This window comes from Arvicanthis niloticus, chromosome 27 (assembly GCF_011762505.2).
Source record: "Arvicanthis niloticus isolate mArvNil1 chromosome 27, mArvNil1.pat.X, whole genome shotgun sequence".
NCBI classification, from domain to species: domain Eukaryota; kingdom Metazoa; phylum Chordata; class Mammalia; order Rodentia; family Muridae; genus Arvicanthis; species Arvicanthis niloticus.
In genome coordinates, this window is record NC_133435.1 from 431,668 (window position 1) to 455,232 (window position 23,565).

At 34.5% G+C, this 23,565-nt stretch overlaps 2 protein-coding genes across 2 annotated transcripts; one reads left to right on the forward strand and one right to left on the reverse strand.

Moving 5' to 3' along the window:
- The first annotated feature begins 97 nt into the window (after nt 1-97).
- On the forward strand, nt 98-11,296 carry LOC143439632 (olfactory receptor 7G2-like). Its single transcript, XM_076925964.1, has 2 exons — nt 98-227; nt 4,905-11,296. The coding sequence occupies exon 2, from the start codon at nt 4,906-4,908 to the stop codon at nt 5,854-5,856; it is 951 nt and encodes a 316-aa protein (XP_076782079.1). The 5' UTR covers nt 98-227; nt 4,905; the 3' UTR covers nt 5,857-11,296.
- A 645-nt stretch (nt 11,297-11,941) lies between these two features.
- Nucleotides 11,942-15,518, reverse strand: LOC143439633 (olfactory receptor 7G2-like). Its single transcript, XM_076925965.1, has 2 exons — nt 15,366-15,518; nt 11,942-13,592 (listed from the first exon to the last, which is right to left on the reverse strand). The coding sequence occupies exon 2, from the start codon at nt 13,577-13,579 to the stop codon at nt 12,641-12,643; it is 939 nt and encodes a 312-aa protein (XP_076782080.1). The 5' UTR covers nt 13,580-13,592; nt 15,366-15,518; the 3' UTR covers nt 11,942-12,640.
- Between the last annotated feature and the right edge of the window lie 8,047 nt (nt 15,519-23,565).

The window sequence follows — 23,565 nt, forward strand, 5'->3', positions numbered from 1 at the left end:
TGATGGTGAAATTATTTCTACACACTCTTTCTTTAAGGATAGGCACTTGAGAGCTCAGAATGGTAATGCAATAGTTACTCTAATGAACACCTTTGGATATTAAGCCCTTGGGGAGACAGAGAGAGAAGAATCAGTACCCCATTCAATAGGTATGCTCAATTTAGTAAAGAATACTGGTGACTTTCCCATGTTTCTTACACTGGCATATTGTCTATCTTCAATATAAGGTAAGATTTTGCAGCCACTTCTGATCAAATTAAATCCTTAGTATTATTTTGTTTATGTAAGATATAAATATGTAAATCACTCATGATCGATTCACTTTATTTCCTATAAGTTTTCATATAAACAGATTTAAATAATATTTATTTCGTTTATTTTCCAGTCTTAATATTCAAATGAAGAGCCCCTTCCGTAAGGTATTTTGCATATAGTCATTCTTTGATTTTTCAGAATTCTCAATCTAAATATGTTATCTGTTTGAAGTTTCTTGATTTCTATCACATATTATTCTTTCTAATGAGGTAATAAATTTTTTTACATTTTTTATTATTGGATATTTTACTTATTTACAATACTGATATCATCCCATGTCCCCATTTCTCATCCCTAGAGCCCCCCCCCATACCATCCCCCTCCTCCTTAATGTTTTTATACTATTTTAATTACATGCATGTATTAAGGTCAGTTCTAGGCTGAGGATCTAGCAATACAATAGATGCAAATAGTCAAGGAACTAGCAAGGCAATAAACATAAATAGTCAAAGAAAAAGCAAGGCATTAAACCCAATTATGTGAACACTCCCATGATCACTGTTTCTAAGGGCTTATCAGGATGACCAAAGAATCTGAACCTACTTCCCTGTCCTAGCGCAAGTTCATTTTCATGTCTGAAGCCTACTTCCTTGTTCTAGCCTAAAATTTAGAATCCTGTCTGAATCTACTTCTTTGTTCTAGCCTAATAATAGGTTCCTGCCTGATATTACTTCTTTGTTCTAGCCTAAGATTTAGATTCCTACCTAAAATTATTTCTTTGTTCTAGCCTAATGTCAGATTTCTGCCTGAAGCCTACTTTCTTGTCCTTGCCAATGTCATATTTCTGCCAAGCAGCCCATTTCCTTGTCCTTGGCTCATGTCAGATTCTTGCCAAGCAGCCCCAAAGGCTCTCTGCCTCTCCCACTTTTTTATTTCATTAACAAGACTGAGCCTGTCTTAGGTCATTCTGACAAGAATGCTTTCCTTACCCAACATGAAATATGCATTATCTAAAGCAATGTACTTCTGTTTTAGGTTGGTAAGGTTCTGTGCAGAATCTTACTTCTCCTTGGCTTGCCAGCTTGTTAATTTAATAATTCTGTCTTGGGGTTCATTTTCAGGTTCAAGCCATGTACTTTGGTTGCCAACATGTTGATGTTGTTGAAGAAAAGCTTTAACACAATGGATAGAAATAAAAATATTCCCAGGACAAAAAGGGCTAGCATGATCAAGCTATGTATGCCATTTTTGAAGCTTGACCAAAATAGAAATACTGACCTCTGGCCACGGGTAATTTTATCTGCCATATCTACCACATCAATGCTCAGCAGAGCAGCATTCTTGAAATTCATAACCTCCCTATGTATCATTACAACATCCTGAGAGGTGTTAGAATTATGCCAAATACACTGCAAGTGTCTTTAAACTTCTTTCTAATTATAATGAATGCCACTGTAAATGGTAGAATTAATATAAATCCAATGGTATTTGGCATGGCACTCAAGATGGCTCCTTACCCTTAAATTCTGAATCTCCTTCCAGTAATCTGAATAAGATAAAGAGCATCAATCCTTCTTCAAAATGCCTATCTAAATCCTCTGGTATATTCAACATATTAGTAACATTTTTGGTAAATGATTAACAAAAGTAGCTGTCTTATCTTCTTGTGTCACAGCAATTGCAGAAGTAGTGGTGCTAGCAATTAATGTAACTAAAGCTGTTACACCAGCAATAATCAAGCCCACTACCCTCTTGCTTCTGCTTAAAACCTGACTCATTTCTTTCAGTACTTGCAAGCTATTTTTAGAATACCAAGGTACTGTAATACTCAGGGCACTAAAACAAAAGCTGGTTGATAGATCTCCATAACTGACATGCTTGATTTAAAAACACACAATTATAAGGTGGACAATCAATGCAACTTACATTAAATACTGTAGAAGAAACAAAAGTATTTTAACTTGACAATTAAGAGCCTTAATAAATGTACTAACATCTGTTTGAAATCCATATCCTGCCCAAACTATATCTCTTGCTAGCATAACATCATAGAGAACTGCAGCTAATTTCCATATATGTCTCTGAAAATGTCCAGAACCAGACTTCCAAATGAAGATGGTTATTTCCAATATTGGATTGATTTCTAGACCAGTCCATGACTGAATCTGAATAACTGGTCACATTTAGTCACAATACAAGAGGCATTATAACTTCTCTTTTTGATTCTCTGTTGCACAAGGTCTAAGAACCTGAGGTAAGGCATATTGTCCCATCAGCGGTATAGGTAAGCAATTGTGGATTGGGTAATGAATTTTTGTGTGAGAATCAGTAGCAGTAAATCAGAAACTCGGAATGCAAAGGCAGAATGGTTTTCTTGTATGTTGAGTGCTGCTGAGTACTTTCATCTTATTTATTTCTAGTAATGAAGTAAGTTCATGGTACTCATCAAGATATGATGAAGCCTAATAGACAAATTTTTGTTTATATTCAGTGTGAACACTTTCATGTGAATGAATAGGAAAATGATTAATACATTCAATCAGCTATTTGCTAGCATACAAACAGTACCCAGATCTGATTGTTTGAAAAGTTTTATGCTGTGGTCTGCTTCATGATGGCTTTCTCAGGTCACAATTGTACCAATTAAAAACTAATTGATTAGCTACTTCTACATTACAAGAATGAATATACTATTTCACTAAAGGGACATAAGTGGTAAGATCCTCAGTGTTTTATATGTGTTACATAAAAAATGTCTTTTGTATTCTGAGCATTAATATATTGTGTTCATACTCATACATATCTAAGATTTCTCTTCTATAGACAGGGTGGTAGGAAAATATAAGAAGTCTCAATTAGACATAACTTTTTACATCTAAGTGGAAATCAGTTTTTGGTGACCATTTCTTAAATACCACATTATTTTATTCTCAATACTTCTCTTTTTATATGATATATATATATATATATATATATATATATATATATATATATATATTTGTGATAGAAAAGCTAGATCTTCTTTTTATTTTATTCTCAGTACTTACCAAAATATATGTATGAGTTGAAGTTTGAAAATGTGTTTCACTGTCAAAATGACATTAAGGATAAAAAGAAAGAGAAGCCTTTTATTCTCAGATGGTAGTTAAGTTAGGAAATTTACTATGGAAAACAGTATACAGGTTTTTCACAAAAAATATAAATGGTACTGCAATATAAAACCAATCCATCTGCATAGGCCTAGGGTATAGCTAAAGGTCTTTGTATATTATCCACAGATTGTTTTATATTATATTATGTCGATTGTGTTGGCATTCACAGTGGAAAGAAATAATATCCTGGACAGTATAGTCAGTGCAAGCCAGACTGGGCATACATCAAAATTCTGTCTCAAAAAGATAGATTAGAACTGGGCATCTAAATCAGTAAGAGTCTCTCATGTCTATCAGTTACATACATATATGCATATATATGCAAATGTATAAGTATACATCATATATATATATACATACATACTCATATGCATGTATGTTCATATGTGTGTACATATTTAAGATAGAGACAGGTCATGAAAATAGAAAGAAGACAACAGAAGAAAAGAAGATATGAGGAATGAGGAAAGGATAATAAACAAATGAGACATAAAAGCAGAAAGATTGCTATAGTTATAAAATAAAATACAAGGGTAGGCAGATAGCACAGATTAAGGGAGAAATGCCAACTATGTTGGAATATTTTTGAAAATATTGTAAATAAGTCTATTAGTATTGATGTTTGTTTAAAGAGTAAAAGATTCATTCCAAGCAATGTTGTCATTTTGCTGTTATTTCCTTTTTAAATTAGAGATGACTTTGTAAAAGAAAAATAGAAATTATCAATACATCACATTCAACTACTTAATAACAATAAATGTGGCATTTTTGGATCATTACATATTATTCAAGTGTTTACAAACTCTGTTTACTATAGCTTATGCTAGTAGATTCTTCTGAATAAAAAAAATGATATTTTTTCAACTATATAATTGTCATACTAATGCTAACCCTAATAGAATGAAGAGGATTTACTCTTTTAAGAAATATAAACTTTCCATTATTGAAAATATAAAGTCCTTATCTATGTGAAAATATGTATTACATTACTTTAAATAGTGCTTTACCAAGGCACAATAAAAAAAAAGATGAGGTGGAGAAGTTTGTACATAAAAATATTTGCTCTTTATATAATTTTACCATACAGATAAGAAATATCTTTATTAAATATACATTTCTATAAAAAACAAAATATATTGTGTCTGCAAAATTATTTACCAGGTTAAGATTCTTGTTGGCAAGTCTGACAAAGGGAGTTCTTAACTCAGTATTCAAGTTGCAAAAAAGATAACTGAGTCTTAAAAGGCCTGTTCTGAAATCCACATATGTGTAATTGTACAAAAAATTCCTCATTAAAATATGATAAAATAGATAATGAATAAAAAACTAGGTATCACAACCAACACAATGAAATTAAGTATTGTCTACATGTCTAGGTCTTAAATGAGGCTGAGAGATACATATGAATTGAGAGTAAAACTTTTATCACTAAGATGTCCCCAAGTGATGCTGAAGCATGATGTTCCTACATTTGATTTTACTTGGTGTTTCTAATAGGATGGTCAGCAACATGGAACCTGGAAACCAAACAGGCACATATTACTTTTTTCTGATTGAGCTAACCAATGATCCTACAATGAAGCTCCTCATCTTTGGCCTTTTCCTGTTTATATATCTGGTCACAATTCTGGGAAATTTGCTCATCATCATTGCTGTCAGCTCTGACTCTCATCTACAAACACCAATGTACTTCTTTCTCTCTAAACTGTCATTTGCTGACATCTGCCTAAGCACAGCCACCATTCCAAATATGCTGAAGAACATCCACACACAGGATCAGAGCATCAGTTATACAGGCTGCCTCACTCAGGCCTGCTTTGTTCTGAATTTTGCTTTAGTAGAAAGCTGTGTCCTAGCTGCAATGGCCTATGACCGCTATGCAGCTATTTGTCATCCCCTGAATTACACAGTAATTATGAATCCGCACTTCTGTGATCTGCTAATTCTATTGTCCCTGGTCATTAGCATTGTGAACAGCTTATTACAGTGTCTGATGATACTGCGGTTGTCATTTTGCATAAATAACAAACTTCCTCTATTCTTCTGTGAACTTGCTCAAGTCATCAAGCTTGCCTGTTCTGATACTCTCATCAATTATATCCTCATATATCTTGCAACATTTATATTTGGTGGAATTCCAATCTTTGGAATCATTTTCTCTTATACTCGAATTGTCTCTTCTATTTTGAAAATATCTTCCCTAAGAGGAAAGTACAAAGCCTTTTCTACTTGTGGGTCTCACCTTTCAGTTGTGTCTTTATTTTATGGTGCAGGAGTTGGAGTTTATATTAGCTCTTCAATTACTGTTTCCCCACAGATAACTACAGTGTCCTATATGATGTACACAGTGCTCCCTCAAATGTTGAACCCATTTATCTATAGCTTAAGGAATAAAGATATGAAAGAAGCCTTACGAAAACTCATTGCTAAGGTATCAAGTCTTCTCTGATATATTTTGTAGTTGAGACTTGAAATATTCATGTGTTTCATAGAGACAGAATTTCTGGTGAGTAAGAATGTCTGTTTTTTGTTGTCTTCTATATATCATATTAACAGAAAAATTCTAAATATATTCTGTGATTTATCAGTTATATATTTTTCTGTAATTTTAATGATTTCACAAAGAATTCTCATCATATTGCATCATATATTTTATATATGACAATCAGAAGCAAATAAATACTAGCAAATTTATTAATTTCAATGTATATACAAATCTAGAAAAGTAAATGCATTAACAAACATAAATCACATGTACATGCATATATATGTACTAGTTAATTTAAACATGAATCAAAAACTAGAATCAATGGATTTGAGTGATAAAAAGTTTTGATTCATTGAAGTGGTTTGGGAGAGTAAAAAGTGGATATAATACAATTTTATTCTATATTCAAAATATAAAAACAATTCTAGGAAATTTATTTGGGAAAGTGACTTTTACCAGTTAGACTTTTATTTATGTGTTTTAGAATCTTATTTTTATTCTTTAATCCTGTTTTATAGTCCAGACTTCATTCTCTACCCAGTCTGCCACTGGACTGCACCCCAACCCACACCTACTCCCCAGTCTCCAAAGGATGTCTTTATGTCTCTACCCCAACATCACCAGGCCTACCCACTCCCTGGGGCCTCAAGTCTTTCAAAAATTAGGTGTTTCTTATCTCACTGAGGTCAGACCAGTCAGTCCTCTGCTGTATATGTGTCAGGGGCCTCATATCAGTTAGAGTATACTGCCTGGTTGTTGGCTCACTTCTGAGAAATCTTGGGGGTACAGGTCAGTTGAGACTTCTGGTCTTCCCATGGGGCCACCCACCTCCACAGCTTCTTCCAGCTTTTCCCCATTTCAACCATAGGGGACCCCAGCTTCTGTCCATACGTTGGTTGGTAGTATCTGCATTGGACTCTTTCAGCTGCTTGTTGGGCTTCAGAGGGCAGCCATGCTAGACTCCTGTCTGCAAGCATACCACAGCATCAGTAACAGTGTTAGACTCCCCCTGAGCTGGATACCAATCTGGGCCTGTCACTGGACCTCTTTCCTCTTATGCTTTTCTCCATTTTTGTTCCTATAGTTCCTTCAGACAGAAACAATTCTGGGTCAGATATTTTGTCTATGGAATGGCAACCCCATCCCTGAACTTGATGTCCTATCACTTCACTGGAAGTGGAATCTACAAGTTTCCCTCTCCACATCATAAAACACTTCATTCAAGGTCTGTCCCATTGAGTCCAGAGAGAATCTCACCTCTCAGGTCTCTGGTATATTCTAAAAAGTTCCCTCATCTCTTAGCTCCCGAGGTTTCCTGTTTCCATTCTTTCTGCTGGTCCTCAGGGCTTCAGTCCTGTTCCTTTCCCTACCACCACACACTACATGATTATGTTTCCAGCTCCACCTCCCGGTCCCCTCTCCCATCAAGGTCTCTCCATTCTTCTGCTCCCAGTGACAGATTTCTTCTCTCTCTTCATTGGGTTTATGCATTCTCACTTGGGTCTTTGGCTTTTTAATCTTCTTGAGTCCTGTGTGTTGTATCCTGCATAATCTGTACTTTTTGACTAATATACACTTATTAGTGTGTACACACCATCCATGTCCTTGTGGGTCTGAGTTATCTCACTCAGGATGATATTTTCTAGTTCTATCCACTTGCCTGTAAAACTCATTATATCCTTGTTCTTAATAGCTGAGTAGTATTCCATTGTGTAAATGAACCTCATTTTCTGTATCTATTCTTCCATTGTGGTACATCTGGGTTGTTTGCAGCTTCTGGCTATCACAAACAAGGCTGCTGTGAACATAATGGAACATGTGCCCCTGTTTCATGGTGGGGTAACTTTTGAGTATATGCCCAAGAGTAGTACAGCTGGTTCTTCAGGTAAATGTATTTCCAATTTTCTGAGCAGTCTCCAGATTGATTTCCAGAGTGATTGTACCAGTTTGCAATTCCACCAGCAATGGAGGAGTGTTCTTCTCTTTCCTCACCAACATGTGCTGTCACCTGAGGTTTTGATCTTAGCCATTCTGATTCATGTAAGGTAGAATCTTAGGGTCATTTTAATTTGAATTTCCCTGATCACTAAGGACTTTTTTTTGAAATTTTTTTTATGTGCTCCTCAGCCTGTCGAGATTTCTCTTCTGAGAATTCTCTGGTTAGTTCTATAGCCCATTTTTGATAGAGTTGTTTGTTTTTTTGGTAGTTAGCATCTTGAGTATTTTATATATTTTAGATATTAACCCTTATTAGATATGGGGTTAGTAAAATTTTTTCCCCAATCTGTAGGTTGCTGTTTTGTTATAATAGAAGAGAAAGTGGAAAAGAGCCTCAAACTCATTGGCACAGGGCCAAATTTCCTAAACAGAACAATTGCTCAGGTTCTAAGATGAAGAATTGATAAATGGGACCTCATGAAACTAGAAAGCTTCTGTAAGGCAAAGGACAACCTCAGTAAGACCAAATAGGCTTTTAAAGTATCATTTTAAAGTATATAATTATGGATTTCAACTTTTATCATCTCATTCTGTAATAGAAGTTTAAACATTGTTTCAAATATGATATTTTACCCAGACACTCTCTCTTTTCATTTCTGTTTTATTTAAAGACTTAATAGTGTTTGCCTTAAATAAATTTTTTTGATAAAGTGTAGCAATCTGAACACTTGGCAGATTTTAACTCTGAACATTTTAAATGATGGAGAGACCCATGGCTCCAGCTGCATATGTAGCAGAGGATGGCCTTATCTGGCATCAGTGGAAGGGGAGTTCCTTGGCACTGTGAAGGCTTAATGCCCCAGTGTAGGGAAATGCTAGGGGAGTGAGGCTGAAGTGGGTGGGTGAGAAAGCATCCTCATAGAAGCAGGAGGAAGACAGAATGGGTTAGGGGGGTTGTGGAGGGCAAAGTGGAATAGGGATAACATATAAAAGGTAAATAAATAAAATAACCAATAAAAAATTTAAAAATGAAAAGGATATCATTTTAAAACTATTCTCTCTCTCTCCCTCCCTCCTCCCTCCCCCCTCTCTCTTTCTCTTTGGTGTGTGTTTGTGTGTGTGTTTACACATATGAGTGTAATGTTCTAGTGAGAGTAGAGGGCTTGGATATTCCTGGTACTGGACTTGTAGTCTATTGTATCCACAGTAGTAAAAGTTCAATCTGATCGAGATATTTTCTCAGTTGAAGTTCTCTCTCCCTAGTTTCCTGGTGCTCATGCCAAGTTGATGAAAAGCTAACCATCAAAGCTACTCATGGGTGAATTGTTTTCAATATTTGCATTAAAATCATTACCACAGGACTCCCTAATTTGAGTTTAGAATTCACAAACTGACTAGCAATTGTGAACATATCTAAAGATGTTTTAGGTTGTAATGGATGAGCCAATGGTTTCAAAAAATAAAGAAAACATATTCACATTGGGAGGAACTTCTAATGTCTAACCCTTAGCTGAGTAAGTGTTGGCTCCTTGGAGAGGAGAGTTCATTTCCTTTGTTGGCTGGCTACTGGTAATTGTCCACATCCAAGTCAATGATCTTACATTAAAACACAAACAAATACCACTAATTGGTCTCAATAGAAACAAAGAGAACATGAATTTGAGAGGCTGAAGTGATGAGGAATGAATAAGCAGAAATTCTATGAAGGAAATAACAGAATGGAAATATGATCACAATATATTGTATACATTTGCAATATTTAAAGAATAAAAATATTAATTCACCCTCAAAATTGAAATAGATAGGAATAAATGTTCTGAAACAGAATATAATAGTCTATTCTTTACAGCTTTAATACAATAACAAATATAAGGCAATACATAGCACATTTATTGGCTTTTAGTTCTTGCAGTTGGGAGCTCATTATTAAAAGTAAAATACATTGGCTCCTGGTATAGGGATGTGTCCGAGCTTCCAAGCTTATCTCTTAAATTTGTAGCTTCCAAATTGGGAAGATTGTGCTTCGATTTTGAAGAGGCACAGTAGAGTCAACTCACAGTAGAGTCAACAGCTGCTTTAGTGAAAACTCAGGGCATCAGCAATGTCAGTGTTTCACTGGGAATAACAATGAGGCTCCAGGTTAGACCCAGGGGCTGTTGGTCACTACAAAATCAACTTCATTTGTGTGTGTGTGTGTGTATGTGTGTGTGTACCTTTATTTTGCCATTTTGTGTTATTATTTATTGTTAGTTGTCTTTTATTGTGTTTTAGTTTGTTCTTGAAGAAGAGCTAGAGAAAGTACATAATGTTAGATGCTTAGGGGGATGAAGAGTATCTTGGACGACTTGGAGGGAATTAAGTTTGAAGATGGAGCAGAGAACTTCCAGAGGCAGAATTTTACACAGATGAGAAAAATGCTTCAAATGGAATGTTAAACAATAGGTTATGAGGTTGTATAAACTCAGAATTATGTTAGATCTCAAAAGACAGAGGAATTTAGAAAACAATAAATTGCAAAAAAATGAGAACACTGTGAGTAAAAAGGAACAATCTGTGATTCAACGCTTGCTGAAGGATGAAGAGAACTCTGTAAACATTGAAACTTCATTTCTTAATATTCTGGAGGGAGGTCTTATTTGATTAACTTCGTGGGGGAGCAATGCATCTAACACATGAAAAATATAACTTTCAGTGGAAATTTGTTTACAAAAAGACTGAATATTAGGCTATAGCTAGAGTAATAATTTATAGCAGAAAGGATTTGTTTGTATTTTTTAATTAACACACATGTTTTGCATACACAAAAGAAATTTTATACATTTCTGTAAATACAGTCAGTGGATACTGATCAACTCCAGCCTTCTTCACTCACTGAACCCTCCCATCTATACCAATCACTCTAATTCTCCATTTAGATCACTCTTACAAAGCTTATAATTATAAAGCACAGGCACTGCTTCTCTTTGTCTGGCTTGCTTTAATTTCTGTAAGTTTTTGCAGTGATATTCATGGTTCTCAAATGATTTTCAAAGTCCATGATAGTCTACTATGTTGGACAGTAGTATCCTCTACATTGAAACATCTGATCCATGTTGAATGTGGATACCATTAAGAATGTGGTAGAAAACAAGATTTTGATGCCTGGGAAGCCTGAAATCTGCAAGATTCAGAAGATCTTTTCCAGTGTCATTGAAGCACAAAACAGCTGCTGGGTTTGTACTCCCTCACCAGCCTGTTCTCGGGACTGTGTATCTTCCTGATAATCATGGAGTAAGACTGGGGTTGTAGCTTTCATGAGTCTTCATCTGTGCTTCAATGGAAGCTTTTTTGAGTTATCCTACACCAATAAGTAACTCTTCAACTATACTCCTGTAATGACCATAATAGAAACTTATTGGTCCATCAAGATTATTAAAAAATTACTTTGTCTGTCATGGATACATATCTGGCATAAGTAAGTTTGTGTGTGTGTGTGTGTGTGTGTGTGTGTGTGTGTGTGTGTGTGTGTGTGTTGTAACTCTTCAGGAAAAGTCTCATCAAATATGTTGTGTGCATCTAAGATATTTACCATTTTCAATCATACATTTTCTGATATTACATCGTTTCCTTATATTATGGATTGTTATTACTCGTTAATATGTATGTGTAGGTATCATTATTTAATGCTCATTTATAGATTTTTTTAATATTACTACTGTTACTAATATTAAATTAACACCTACATTATCTATAATTTTTAATATAGAACAAGATTTGATAAATTGCATACACTATGCTACCACATACCTCATATGTAAGAAAAAGTCTACAAGTGATTTACATCAAAGGAAGTAGGAATTTGACAAAAAGATCTATTAGGTGTGAGTTATTTACAATAACATTGACAAACTAAAACATATTTAAAAGTAAAACATCTGTGCTTCTGTTTACAATAGGGTAAATGCAAAAAAAAAACCCGCAGGAAAAAAATTTTGGAGAATTTGATAAATTGAATAATCTTGTTGAATTTTAATGCTTAAAATATACTAAGTCCTAATATATTAAAAAGCAAATTATTTTATTTACATAAAAATTATAAAAACCTATATTAATATAATAGAAGGTTCATTATACCAATTACCAATATGTATTTTCAGCAACAGAGAAACTATTTTCTGTGTCAGGAAATAGTTAAGAAAGATTAGGAGCACTGAAATAAAATTCAGGCAAAGCCTAAGATTTATTTTTAGATATTGTCACAATTCATAACCAGCTAGTGGATTTGCATATATAGCTTGTCAATGTAAATAGGATGGGTGTGTGAGTAAGAGTTTGTTCACTCACATTCATCTTGAAGAACTCCTAGGCAGCTATAAGAGACATAGCAAGTGCTATGTCTGTCATGGGAATCCAGATAGGGCAGGAAAAAATAACTGAATTCAGTCCAAAATACCATTTTCTTTTCTAAGCCATCACTGTTCAGATAGAACTCAGTTGCAATGCTTTTATAAAGTGGATGTTTCATTATTGTCCTGGAACAGTTTTCAGGATTTAATAAAAGAACTCAGATTTTGTAAATAAGAAAGAGGAAAGGACCTTGACATGGTAGGTTACCCACTTTTGAAAAATAGAAGAATTTTATGCCTGCGTTAAAAAAAATCTGAAATCATAACCAGAAAAAAATAGACAAAATGGTTTTTATTCGACTTTATGTCACCTGTTCATTTAGGATTAGTAAAAGAAATGCATAGTTGTGTTGAGTCCCTTGAATTCCAGCCACTATGACATAATTCTATCAAATGAATCCACATCCAAAGAGGATAACATATTACACAATGGAAGCTATCCTTGCAAAGTGTTTCCTCAAAGCTTCCTTCATTTCCCTGTTCCTCAGGCTGTAGATAAAAGGGTTCAGCATCTGAGTGACAATAGAGTACATCACTGAAGCAACTGCTGTCTTCCTGGGTGATTCAGTAACTGCAGAGCTAATGTATACTCCTAAGCCTGTCCCATAAAACAAGGAAACTACTGACAGGTGAGAGCCACAGGTGGAAAATGCTTTATACCTTCCTTGCCTTGATGGAATTTTCAAAACAGAGGAGACAATTTCAGTATAAGAAAGAAATATTCCAAAGAAAGGAATACCGCCAAATATGAAAGCTGATATATAAATCAAAATATTATTGATGAAGGTATCTGAGCAGGCAAGCTTTATGATCTGAGCAAGTTCACAGAAAAAGTGGGGGATTTCTACCTCTATGCAGAAAGTCAGATGCAGCACTGTGAGACTGAGCAGTAGTGCATTGACAGCACTAATAGCCAGGGAAACTACAATAAGTAGAAAACAGAAGCATGAGTTCATGATGACTGTGTACCTCAGAGGGTGGCAAATGGCCACATAACGGTCATAGGCCATTGCTGCAAGCAAGCAATTTTCTAATCCAGCAAAAAGCAAGACAAAGCAAGCCTGAGTGAGGCAGCCTGTGTAAGTTATTCTCTCATCGTGTGTTTGGATGTTATAGAGCATCTTTGGGACTGTAGTTGAGCTTATACAGATGTCAGCCAAGGAAAGATTGGAGAGAAAAAAGTACATGGGGGAATGGAGATGAGACTCTGAACTGATGGTCAGGGTTATGATTAGGTTCCCCAGAAATGTGACCAGGTACATAAACAGGAACAGTCCAAAAAGGATGGGCTGCAACTCTGGATCATCTGAAAGGCCCAAGAGCAGAAATTCTACTGCTTCTGTTTGATTTGTGGATTCCATGTTATTTATGAGACTTGTGGGGAAAAGCAGACATTAAGACATAAAAAAGATTTCATAAGGATACTTCATTATAGAAAAATATTACCTTTTGAGTTAATTCTCAATCTTGTTCTCCCTCTCCATGTCCTATCATATCATCCCTTTTGTTTTTCTGCTCTCTTCTGTACTATATTTTGAATATTTTGAATGCTTTCTCTTTTCTATCATTGAAACACTAGACAATAATTATATAAAACATTGTTTATAAACTAATATTCTCAAAATTCTGAATATAGCTCCTCAAATTGAGCAAAATGACTTGTAGCATATACATAAGTAGAGTTAATATCAAACTAGTCATAATTAATTTTAATTTTAGTCCCATTATTCTTTGTGTAAGTAAAACATGTAATTTATATATAAGAATTTTGTGTCATAATATGTATGATTGAGATTCATCATCAATCTTTAATGTATTATTTCAAGGATCTTCAAAAACAGAGTTTAATGTATAAGGTACCTATCACAATTTTGTAACTATTAATGACATAGGAATTATATAGTATCTTGAGTGTTCATAATAGGAAGGAAATAATGTCTGGAAAATGAAATTATGATAGTGAAGCCTTGAATTTATAATTTCATATTAAATGTAAGAATTATAGACTACAATTCTTCTTTAGAATCATATACATATGACAAAATCCTGAACATATTTATGTAAATGAAATATGCTATAATCCCTCACATACATGTAATGAAATACCTAGATATTAAGTTAATTTAATGTATAGTTATGAACAAGAATTAACAAATCTAAGGCTGATGTGATGGCTTAGAAGACACATGTAAAGCTTGACATCCAGAATTTGAACCCTGTGACCCACATGGCATAAGTGGAAAATCAACTCCCAAAGGGTGACTTCTAACTACCAAATGTACACCACTGCAAATACATACACACATTCACACACACACACATATATACATACAAACACATGAATAAAGACAATTTAAGTCAGAGTAACAAAGCTGACTAGAGAAAAATAATTTTAAAGAAGTTTATTGAGTATTTTAATAGTCATTAAGACATTCCAAGTTGATATCCATATGTGTTAAAGTATAACATGTATCATAATTTAAAATATTTGGTCATTAGCCAATATATTAAAACTTATTACTATATAGAATTTGATATTAATAAATAAAACAATGCATCTTCATTTTACATGTCTTTAATAATAGATATGTCTCATACCCAAGCAACATCTTAAAACTAAAATTGATGGTCAATATTCTTCCAAGACTCTTAATATTTAAAACATCATATCCCACACACATATATAGATGAGGTAACATAAAACATATCATATTTATACTGGACAATATAGTATTCCACAATGGCAAACAAATATATTTATTTTGCATTGTGATATTCTACATCATGCATTTTAAATAATCTTTGGATAATTTCAATAAAGATAAATAAGATTATTTTCGTATCAGAATTATTTCTTTATCATTCTTAAAACACACACACACCAAAACTTGCAAAATATGTCTTCTGCAAATGGATAGTACAATACAGACAGTCAAATATGACAATGTACTACATATAGGCTATTGAAATTTTGCTCTGACCAATATGATATAGAAAATGATGGAAAATTCTAAAATACTCTTTAAACCTAAGAAAGAATAGGCTGCAATTCAAGATGGTTATAGTTTCAGTATATGATATTATGAGAATGTAATTACTCAAATAAATGAATGCAACAGAACACAAACAGGTAGTATTTCAGGTTACCTGGGGCGTAGTACTAAGGAGTGGCATACAGCTCTTCCTGGACTTTCAAATAGAATAAAAAAAGCTGTTCCATGTGCAAACACAAGGATTCAAGAGAGTACTTTTGCTTCCTGTGCAGTAATAATTATTACTGAGTCTAGTGTCAGAATTGTACCTACTTAACTGGGAAAGATAGTAGAGTGATGACCACAAGTTTACTATATGTAGTGCTGGTGGCCCATGGGGCTTTGGTTTGTGAAGATCCTCATTAAAGAGTGCCTTCTCTGTTTGGTTCTCAGGTGGCTACAGAAACACACAGAACCTTAAGGAGATAACATCATGAGGAAGAAACATTTTGCTGATAAGCTCACAAAAAAAAGATAGGTAGAAACTGGATTTTTATTCTCTGGTATTTTTTTTAATACAGTCATAAAATTATCTTGCATATCTCAGCAAATCTTGGCCCTATGATTAAAGGAGAGCTTATTGTGATAACATATTTAAGACTAGAAGTTTTGAGAGAATGGGAGCATGATGCAATTATAATTTCAAAATGTAAATAAAATAATTAAACATATTTATAGATGTGTGTCCTAGTAATATGAATGGATAGAAAATATACTGACTACATAAATAAGAAGGGATGATATGGTCTATTAATATACATAGATTATGACAAATGAATGGGCCACCATTGTTATATTTAACAACTTCTAAAGTATGATGAGTAATAAAATAAAAGTTGTCTTTTTATTTTTAATATCTGATTTACCAGTGATTGCTGTCATAAAAAACAACATATAGTTGTACTGTGATATTTAATAATAATAAATTATAAAATACACAAGTTAGCATGTTTCAGAAGCAATATATATATATATATATATATATATATATATATATACACACACACACACACACACACACACACACATTATAACTAAACAATACCATATACTATGATTCAAAATTAAGAAGTAGCACTTCTGCCAAGAAAGCAGGTAGGACAAACTGCAGATCATCACCTCTCCCTCCATTCCTCCAAATCTAATTTCCTAGTCTCAACCACAGCTCTGCAGCAGAACATCTATGGCAGGCACCCTATCCTGACAATTTATTTCAGGTAGATCCCACAGATCTACCCATTCCAAACTCCCTTCCCCTATTCATTGTTTGTCCCACCCCTTACTCCAGAAGGCATTCCCTGGGAACTGAAAGTACATACAATGTAAGGAAGCAGGTAAGTTAGTTGCAGATATTAAACTCTCTGTTCTTTAATTAATCCTCCAATCTCATCTGCTGTTCTGCACCAGAACATCTACTGCTGCCTCCATTTCCTCCTGAACACATCTCTTGTTTATTATGCAAATCCTCCCCTCCAAATTTTCTTCCTTCAACTCATTATTCATCCCCAACACCAGCAGCCACTCCCTGGAAACCCACATGCCACCATGGGCAGAGAAGCAATATGGTAATTACAGATTGTCATTTCTTCCTCCATTCCTCCAAGTCTTAGCCCTAGTGCCATCCCCATATCTATAGCCGATCTTCTGCAGCCACAGCTCACTCTCTGCCACCATTCTGAGGGGACTAACTAGACAGATTCTGGTGGTAAACCATGCTTTCCTTACACTTGGTAAGCACTCTACCATAGTAGAGTGAATATAACATAGGGCCTGAATATAACAACATAATAACCATAGTCATCCCATAAATGTTTCAAAGTTTCTAGTCCCAATACCCAAAAATACATCTCACTGTGAACCCTGAGTGCCCACTCTTATCAGGACCCCAAAAGATTTTTCTAACCCCAGTACCCATCTATCACACTCTTCTCATAACCAGACATAAAACAGAAACTAAGACACAAAATGCACACACCCACAAAAACAAAAACAAACATAAGACCAGATATGAGCACATAGAATTGGAATCTTCTGAATTCTCAGATGCCTGGACTACAGCATAAAAACATAATCAATGATAGCCAGGACAATATGTTTTCAGGAGATCCCAGCAATTCTGTCACATCAGGGCCTGAATATAACAACACAGTAGAAGCATAAATAGAAGATGTTAAGAAGTCTTTGGTAAAAAGTTATGGTAAAAGTCTTTAAAGAGGAAATAAATAAATTTCTTAAAGAAATCTATGTAAATACAAATAGTAGAAAGAAATGGACAAGATCCTTCATGATGTTAATGTGGAAATAAAATTTAAAAACCCAAACCAAGGGAGATATAGAAACAAAAAAACCTAGGAATTGAAACAGAAACCAAAGTCAAGCTTCACCAACATAATCAAATGGATGAAAAGGAAATTCTAACATGTTGAAGAAATGGTAGAAGAAATGAATACATTAGTTAAAGAAAATGTTGAGCCTAAAAGCTCCTGTCACAAAATATTTAGAAAATCTGGGGCAGCATTTAAATATCAAATCTAAAACAATAGGACAAGAAGGAGGAGGATGAAGATAAAGATGAGGAGTAGCACGAGGAGGATATGAAGGAGGAAGAGGAGAAGAAGGAGAAGGAGAAAAAATAGAGGTAAAAAGCACAGAAAATATTTTCAGCAAAATCATAAAAGAAAAAATTTCTAACCTTAAATTATGTAATGCCTGTAAAGGTACAGAAATCTTACAGATTATCAAATATACTGGACCAGAAAAGGAAGTTCCCTGAAATTCATCTTTAATTATTTTTGTCACATGTATATATTCTTTTGCATGTGGATATTTATGCATGTACACAAACACACACATTATGTGTGAGGAGAGAGAAAGAGAGAGAGATGGAGAGAGAGATTATGAAATTAAAACTGGGAGAATATTGAAGTGGTATTTATTTTGTCTTATGGTTCTAGCTAGCACTTCGAGTACTATATTGAATAGATTTGGGGAGAGTGGGCATCCTTGTTTTGTCCCCAATTTTCTTGAGATTGCTTCAATATGTCTCCATTTAATTTGATATTGGTTGTTGATTTGCAGTAAATTGCTTTTATTAAGTTTAGGTATGGGCCTTGAATTCCTGATCTCTCCAATACTTTTAACATGAAGGGGTGTTGTATTTTGTCAAATGCTTTTTCTTCTTCTAAGAAAATGATCATGTGATTTTTTTCTTTGAGTTTGTTTATATGGTAGATTACATCAATGGATTTTCACATACTGAACCAACCTTGTGTCCCAGGGATAAAGTGTATTTGATTGTGATGAATGATGGTTTTGATGTCTTCTTAGATTCAGTTTGCAAGAATTTTATTGAGTATTTTTGCATCGATATTCATAAGCGACTTGGTCTACCGTTCTCTCTTTTTGGTTGGGTCCTTGTGTGGTTTATCTATCAAAGTAATTGTGGCTTCATAGAGTGAGTTAGGTAGTGTTCCTTCTGTTTCTATTTCATGGAATAGTTTAAGGAATATTGGTATCAAGTCTTCATTGAAGGTCTGGTAGAATTTGGCTATAAAACCATCTGGCCCTGGACTTTTTTTTGGTTGGGAGGTTTTGAATAACTTTGTTTATTTCCTTTTGCAATATGGGCCTGTTTAGATGGTATAACTGCTCTTAATTTAACTTTAATATGTGGTATCTGTCTAGAAAACCACCCATTTCATCTAGATTTTTTAGTTTTGTTGAGTATAGGCGTTTATAGTAGGATCTGATGATTTTTTTGAATTTCCTCCATTTCTGTTGTTATGTCTCCCTTTTCATTTCTGATTTTGTTAATTTGGATACTGTCTCTCTGAGCCCTTCAGTTAGTTTGGCTAGGGGTTCATCTATCTTGTTGATTCTCTCAAAGAACCAGCTTTTGGTTTTGTTGATTCTTTGAATTGTTTATGTTTCTATTTGGTTGATTTCTGCTCTAAGTTTGACTATTTCCTGCCTTCTACTCCTCTTGTATGAATTTGCTTCTTTTTGTTCTAGAGCTCTCAGGTGTGCTGTTAAGTTGTTAGTGTAAGATATCTCTAGATTCTTTACCAGAGCACTTAGTGCTATGAGTTTTCCTCTTAGCATTACTTTCATTGTGTCCCATAAGTTTTGGGTATGATGTTTCAAGATTTTCATTAAATTCTAAAAGGTCCTTAATTTCTTTATTTTTTTCTGACTAGTTATCATTGAATAGAGAGTTGTTCAGTTTCCATATGTATGTGGTGTTTCTGTTGTTTTCATTGTTATTGAAGACCAGCCTTAGGCCATAGTGGTCTGATAGAATGCATGGGATAATTTTAATCTTCTTGTATCAGTTGAGGCTTGTTTTGTGACTAATTATATGGTCGATTTTGGGGAAGGTACCATGAGGTACTGAAAACGTGTATTCTTTTGTTTTAGGGTGAAATGTATTTGGTTTATAACCTCTATTTGTTTCAATGTGTCTGTTTACTTTATTGATTCAATGTCCTGTCCATTGGTGAGAGTGGGTTGTTGAAGTCTCCCAGTTCAATGTGTGTTTTGATCTTTAGCAAAATTTCTTTTATGAATGTGGATGCCCTTGCATTTGGGGCATAGATATTCAGAACTGAGACTTTCTCTTGGTAAATTTTCCTTTGATGAATATGAAGTGTCCTCATCATCACGATTGATAACTTTTGGTTGAAAGTCTACTTTATTGGATATTAGGATGGCAATTCAAACTTGTTTCCTTTGACCATTTGCTTGGTAGAACTTTTTCTATCCTTTTACGCTGAGATAGTGTCTATCTTTGTATTTTATTGTGTTTCTTGTATGTTGAAAATACTGTCTTTTTCCACTGGATGGTTTTGACTCCTTTCTCAAGGATCAAGTGACCAAAGATATGTGGGTTTATATGTCCAGTTTTTATCAATAGTGTTCTGTAGTATAGCTTGAGGTCAGGCGTGCTGATTTTCCCCAGAAGTTGTTTTAATGTTGAGAGTAGTTTTGATATCTTGTTTTTTTTTTTATTCAAGATATATTTGAGAATTTCTCTTTCTATCTCTGTGAAGAATTAAATTGGAATTTTGATGAAATCTGCATTGAACCTATAGATTTCTTTTGGTAAAATGGCCATTTTACTATGTTAATTCTGTTGATCAATGAGCATGGAAGATCTTTCCTTCTTCTGAGATCTTCTTTGATTTCTTCAGAGTCTTGAAGTTTTAGTCAAACAGATCTTTCATTTGCTCAGTTAGAATCGCACCAAAATATTTTATACTGCTTGTGACTATTTTGAATGGTGTCAATTCTGTAATTTCTTTCTCAGTGCATTTATCCTTTGAGTAGAGGAGAGCTACTGATTTGCATTAATTTTGTATCCAGTCACTTTGCTGAAGTTGTTTATCAGATGTAGGAGTTCTCTTATAGATTTTTTTGGGTCACTTATGTATACTATCATATCATCCATGAATAGTAATATTTTGATGTCCATCTTTCTAATTTGTATCCCTTTTGTTGCTAATTGCACAGGCTAGAACTTCCAGTACTCTATTGAATAGATAAGCAGAGAGTGGGCAGCCTTGTCTCTGATTTTTATGGGATTGCTTCAAGTTTCCCTCCATTTAGTTGGTTATTGACTATTTGTTTGCTGTATATTGTTTTTATTATATTTAGGTATGGGCCTTGAATCCCTGATCTCTCCAATACTTTTAGCACAAATGTGTGTTATATTTTGTCAAAGAATTTTTCAGCATCTAATGAGATGATTATGAATTTTTATCTTTGATTTTGTTTGTATAGTATATTACGTTGTGTTGATGGATTTCTGTATATTGAACTATCCCTGCATCCTTGGGATGAAGCCTCCTTGATCACGATGCATGATTCTTTGATATATTTTTGGATTCAGTTTTCAAGAATGTTATTGAGTATTTTTGCATCAATATGCATGAGGAATATTGTTCTGATGTTCTTTTTCTTTGTTGGGTCTTTGGTTTATGTATCAGTGTAACTGTTGCTTCACAGAACATATTGGGTAGTGTTCCTTCTCTTTCTAATTTATGAAATAGTATGAGAAGTATTGGTATTAGGTCTTATTTGAAAGTCTGATAGAATTCTACACTAAAACCATCTGCTCCTGTAGATTTTTTGGTTGGGAGAATTTTATTGACTGCTTCTATTTCCTTAGGGGTTATAATACTATTTAGATGGTTTGTCTGATTCTGATTTAACTTTGGTACCTGGTATCTGTTGAGGAAATCATCCATTTCATCAACATTTTCCAGTTTTGTTGAGTATAGACTTTTGTAGGTGGATTAGATAATTTTTTTTTTAATTTCTTCAGTTTCTGTTTTTATGTCTCCATTTTCATTTCTGATTTTGGTAATCTGGAAACTGACTCTGTGCCTTCTGGTTAATCTGGCTAAGGGTTTATCTATCTTGTTGATTTTCTCCAAGAACCACCTCCTGGTTTTGTTGATTCTTTATATAGTTCTCTTTGTTGCTACTTGGTTGCTTTCAGCCCTATGCTTTGCTATGTCCTCCTCTTGGGTGTATTTGCTTCTTTTTGTTCTCGAGCTGTTAACCTGCTAATGCATGCTCTCACTCAATTTTATGGAGTCACTCAGAACTATGAATTTTTCTCTTAGCATTGCTTTCTTTGTGTCACATAAGTTTGTTGTGACTTAATTTTCATTAAATTCTAAAACGTCTTTAATCTCTTTTATTGTTTCTTCCTTGAAATACTTCAATTTATCATTGAGTAGATTGTTGTTCAGATTTCATGTGTATGTGGGTTTTCTGTTGTTGTTGTTGTTGCTACTGCTGTTGAAGACCAGCTTTAGTCTGGAGTGATCTAATAGGATGCATAGGATAATTTTAATCTTCTTGTATTGGCTAAGGCTTGTTTTTGTCAAACTATATGGTCTGTTTGGAAAAGGTACCCTGAGGTTTTGAGAAGAAAGTATTTTTTTGTTGTTGCTTTAGGGTGAAAAATTCTGTAGATATCTGTTAAATCCACTTATTTTATAACTTTTGTTAGTTTCACGGTGCCTTTTTTAAGTTTCTGTTTCCATTGGTGAGACTGGGGTGTTAATGGTTTCTATTTTTATTGTTTGAGGTTCAATGTGTGTTTTGAGCTTCAGCAATATTTCTTTTACAAATGTGGGTGTCTTTGAATTTGGGATTAAAAGCATGCGCCACCACTGCCCGGTGGAAAACAATTTTTCAAGCAAATGGTCCTAAGAAACAAGCTGTAGTAGCCATTCTACAACCTCCAGCCTGAAAACACAAAGGGAGGGACTCATGGCTCCACCTGTATAGTTAGTTGAGGGTAGCCTTGCCAGACGTCAGTGGAAGTGGATGGCCTTGCTGCCTGAAAGTTTGGATTCCCTATTGTTGGGGAATTCGAGAGCAGAGAGGCAGGAATGGGAGAATGGTGACAGAACACCCTCATAGTAATTGAAAGAGGGATTATGGGGTAAGCAGTTAGGCATCAGTGGAAGTGGATGGCCTTGGTGCCTGAACATTTGAATTCCCTAGTATTGGGGAATTCGAGAGCAGGGAGGCAGGAATGGAAAAATGGTAAAAGCGCACCCTCATAGAAACTCCCAGAATTATATGGATTAGACATGACAGAAGCAGGCAGCCAGAAGACTAGATTCCAGAATTCAAACAAAAAAATTATCTTGATAATAACATTTGTTTTGAGAATTGTATATTGCAGAATGCACAGCCTTGGTGTATCTACTCATCAAGCAAGCTGAGCAGACTTGCTGGAACCTTTGATGTCCTGTAATTCCAGCTGGATGCAGTGAAGACACAGTGTCAGAGGCTTATCAATTTCCTCTTCCCCCTGCCCCTCTTCTAATATCTCAACACTCATGATCAGCTTGAAGAAGTTAATGAAGAGTCAGTGCCCCTATTCCCTGGGCTTGGGGACTGAGGTGGTTAATATTGGGCTGTCTTTATAAGGAAAAGTAGTGATGTTGTTGGAACAGGGAGGATTAGCTAGGATTTATTGTGTAGCCATAACCTGTTGGTAGAAATATGTATAATTGTTATTAAGTTGAAGTTATAATTTCTTAAATGGTACAAAATTTACTTTGATTTCAAATTTAAGGTTTTCAATGGTACAAGCTTCTTATTGATATAAATGTGAGATTAATATTGTTACTCTCACAGGCATTGTGCCTATATAACACATTTAGGAATACAAGGCTTAGACCCAGTCCTTCTTTAACTTTTTTAACTGATTTGAGATGAGTTAAGGAACTATAGCAAATTCATGACTCCGGGTTTATTGTTAGGGTGTTTTCTATATTTTCTTTAGAAATAGC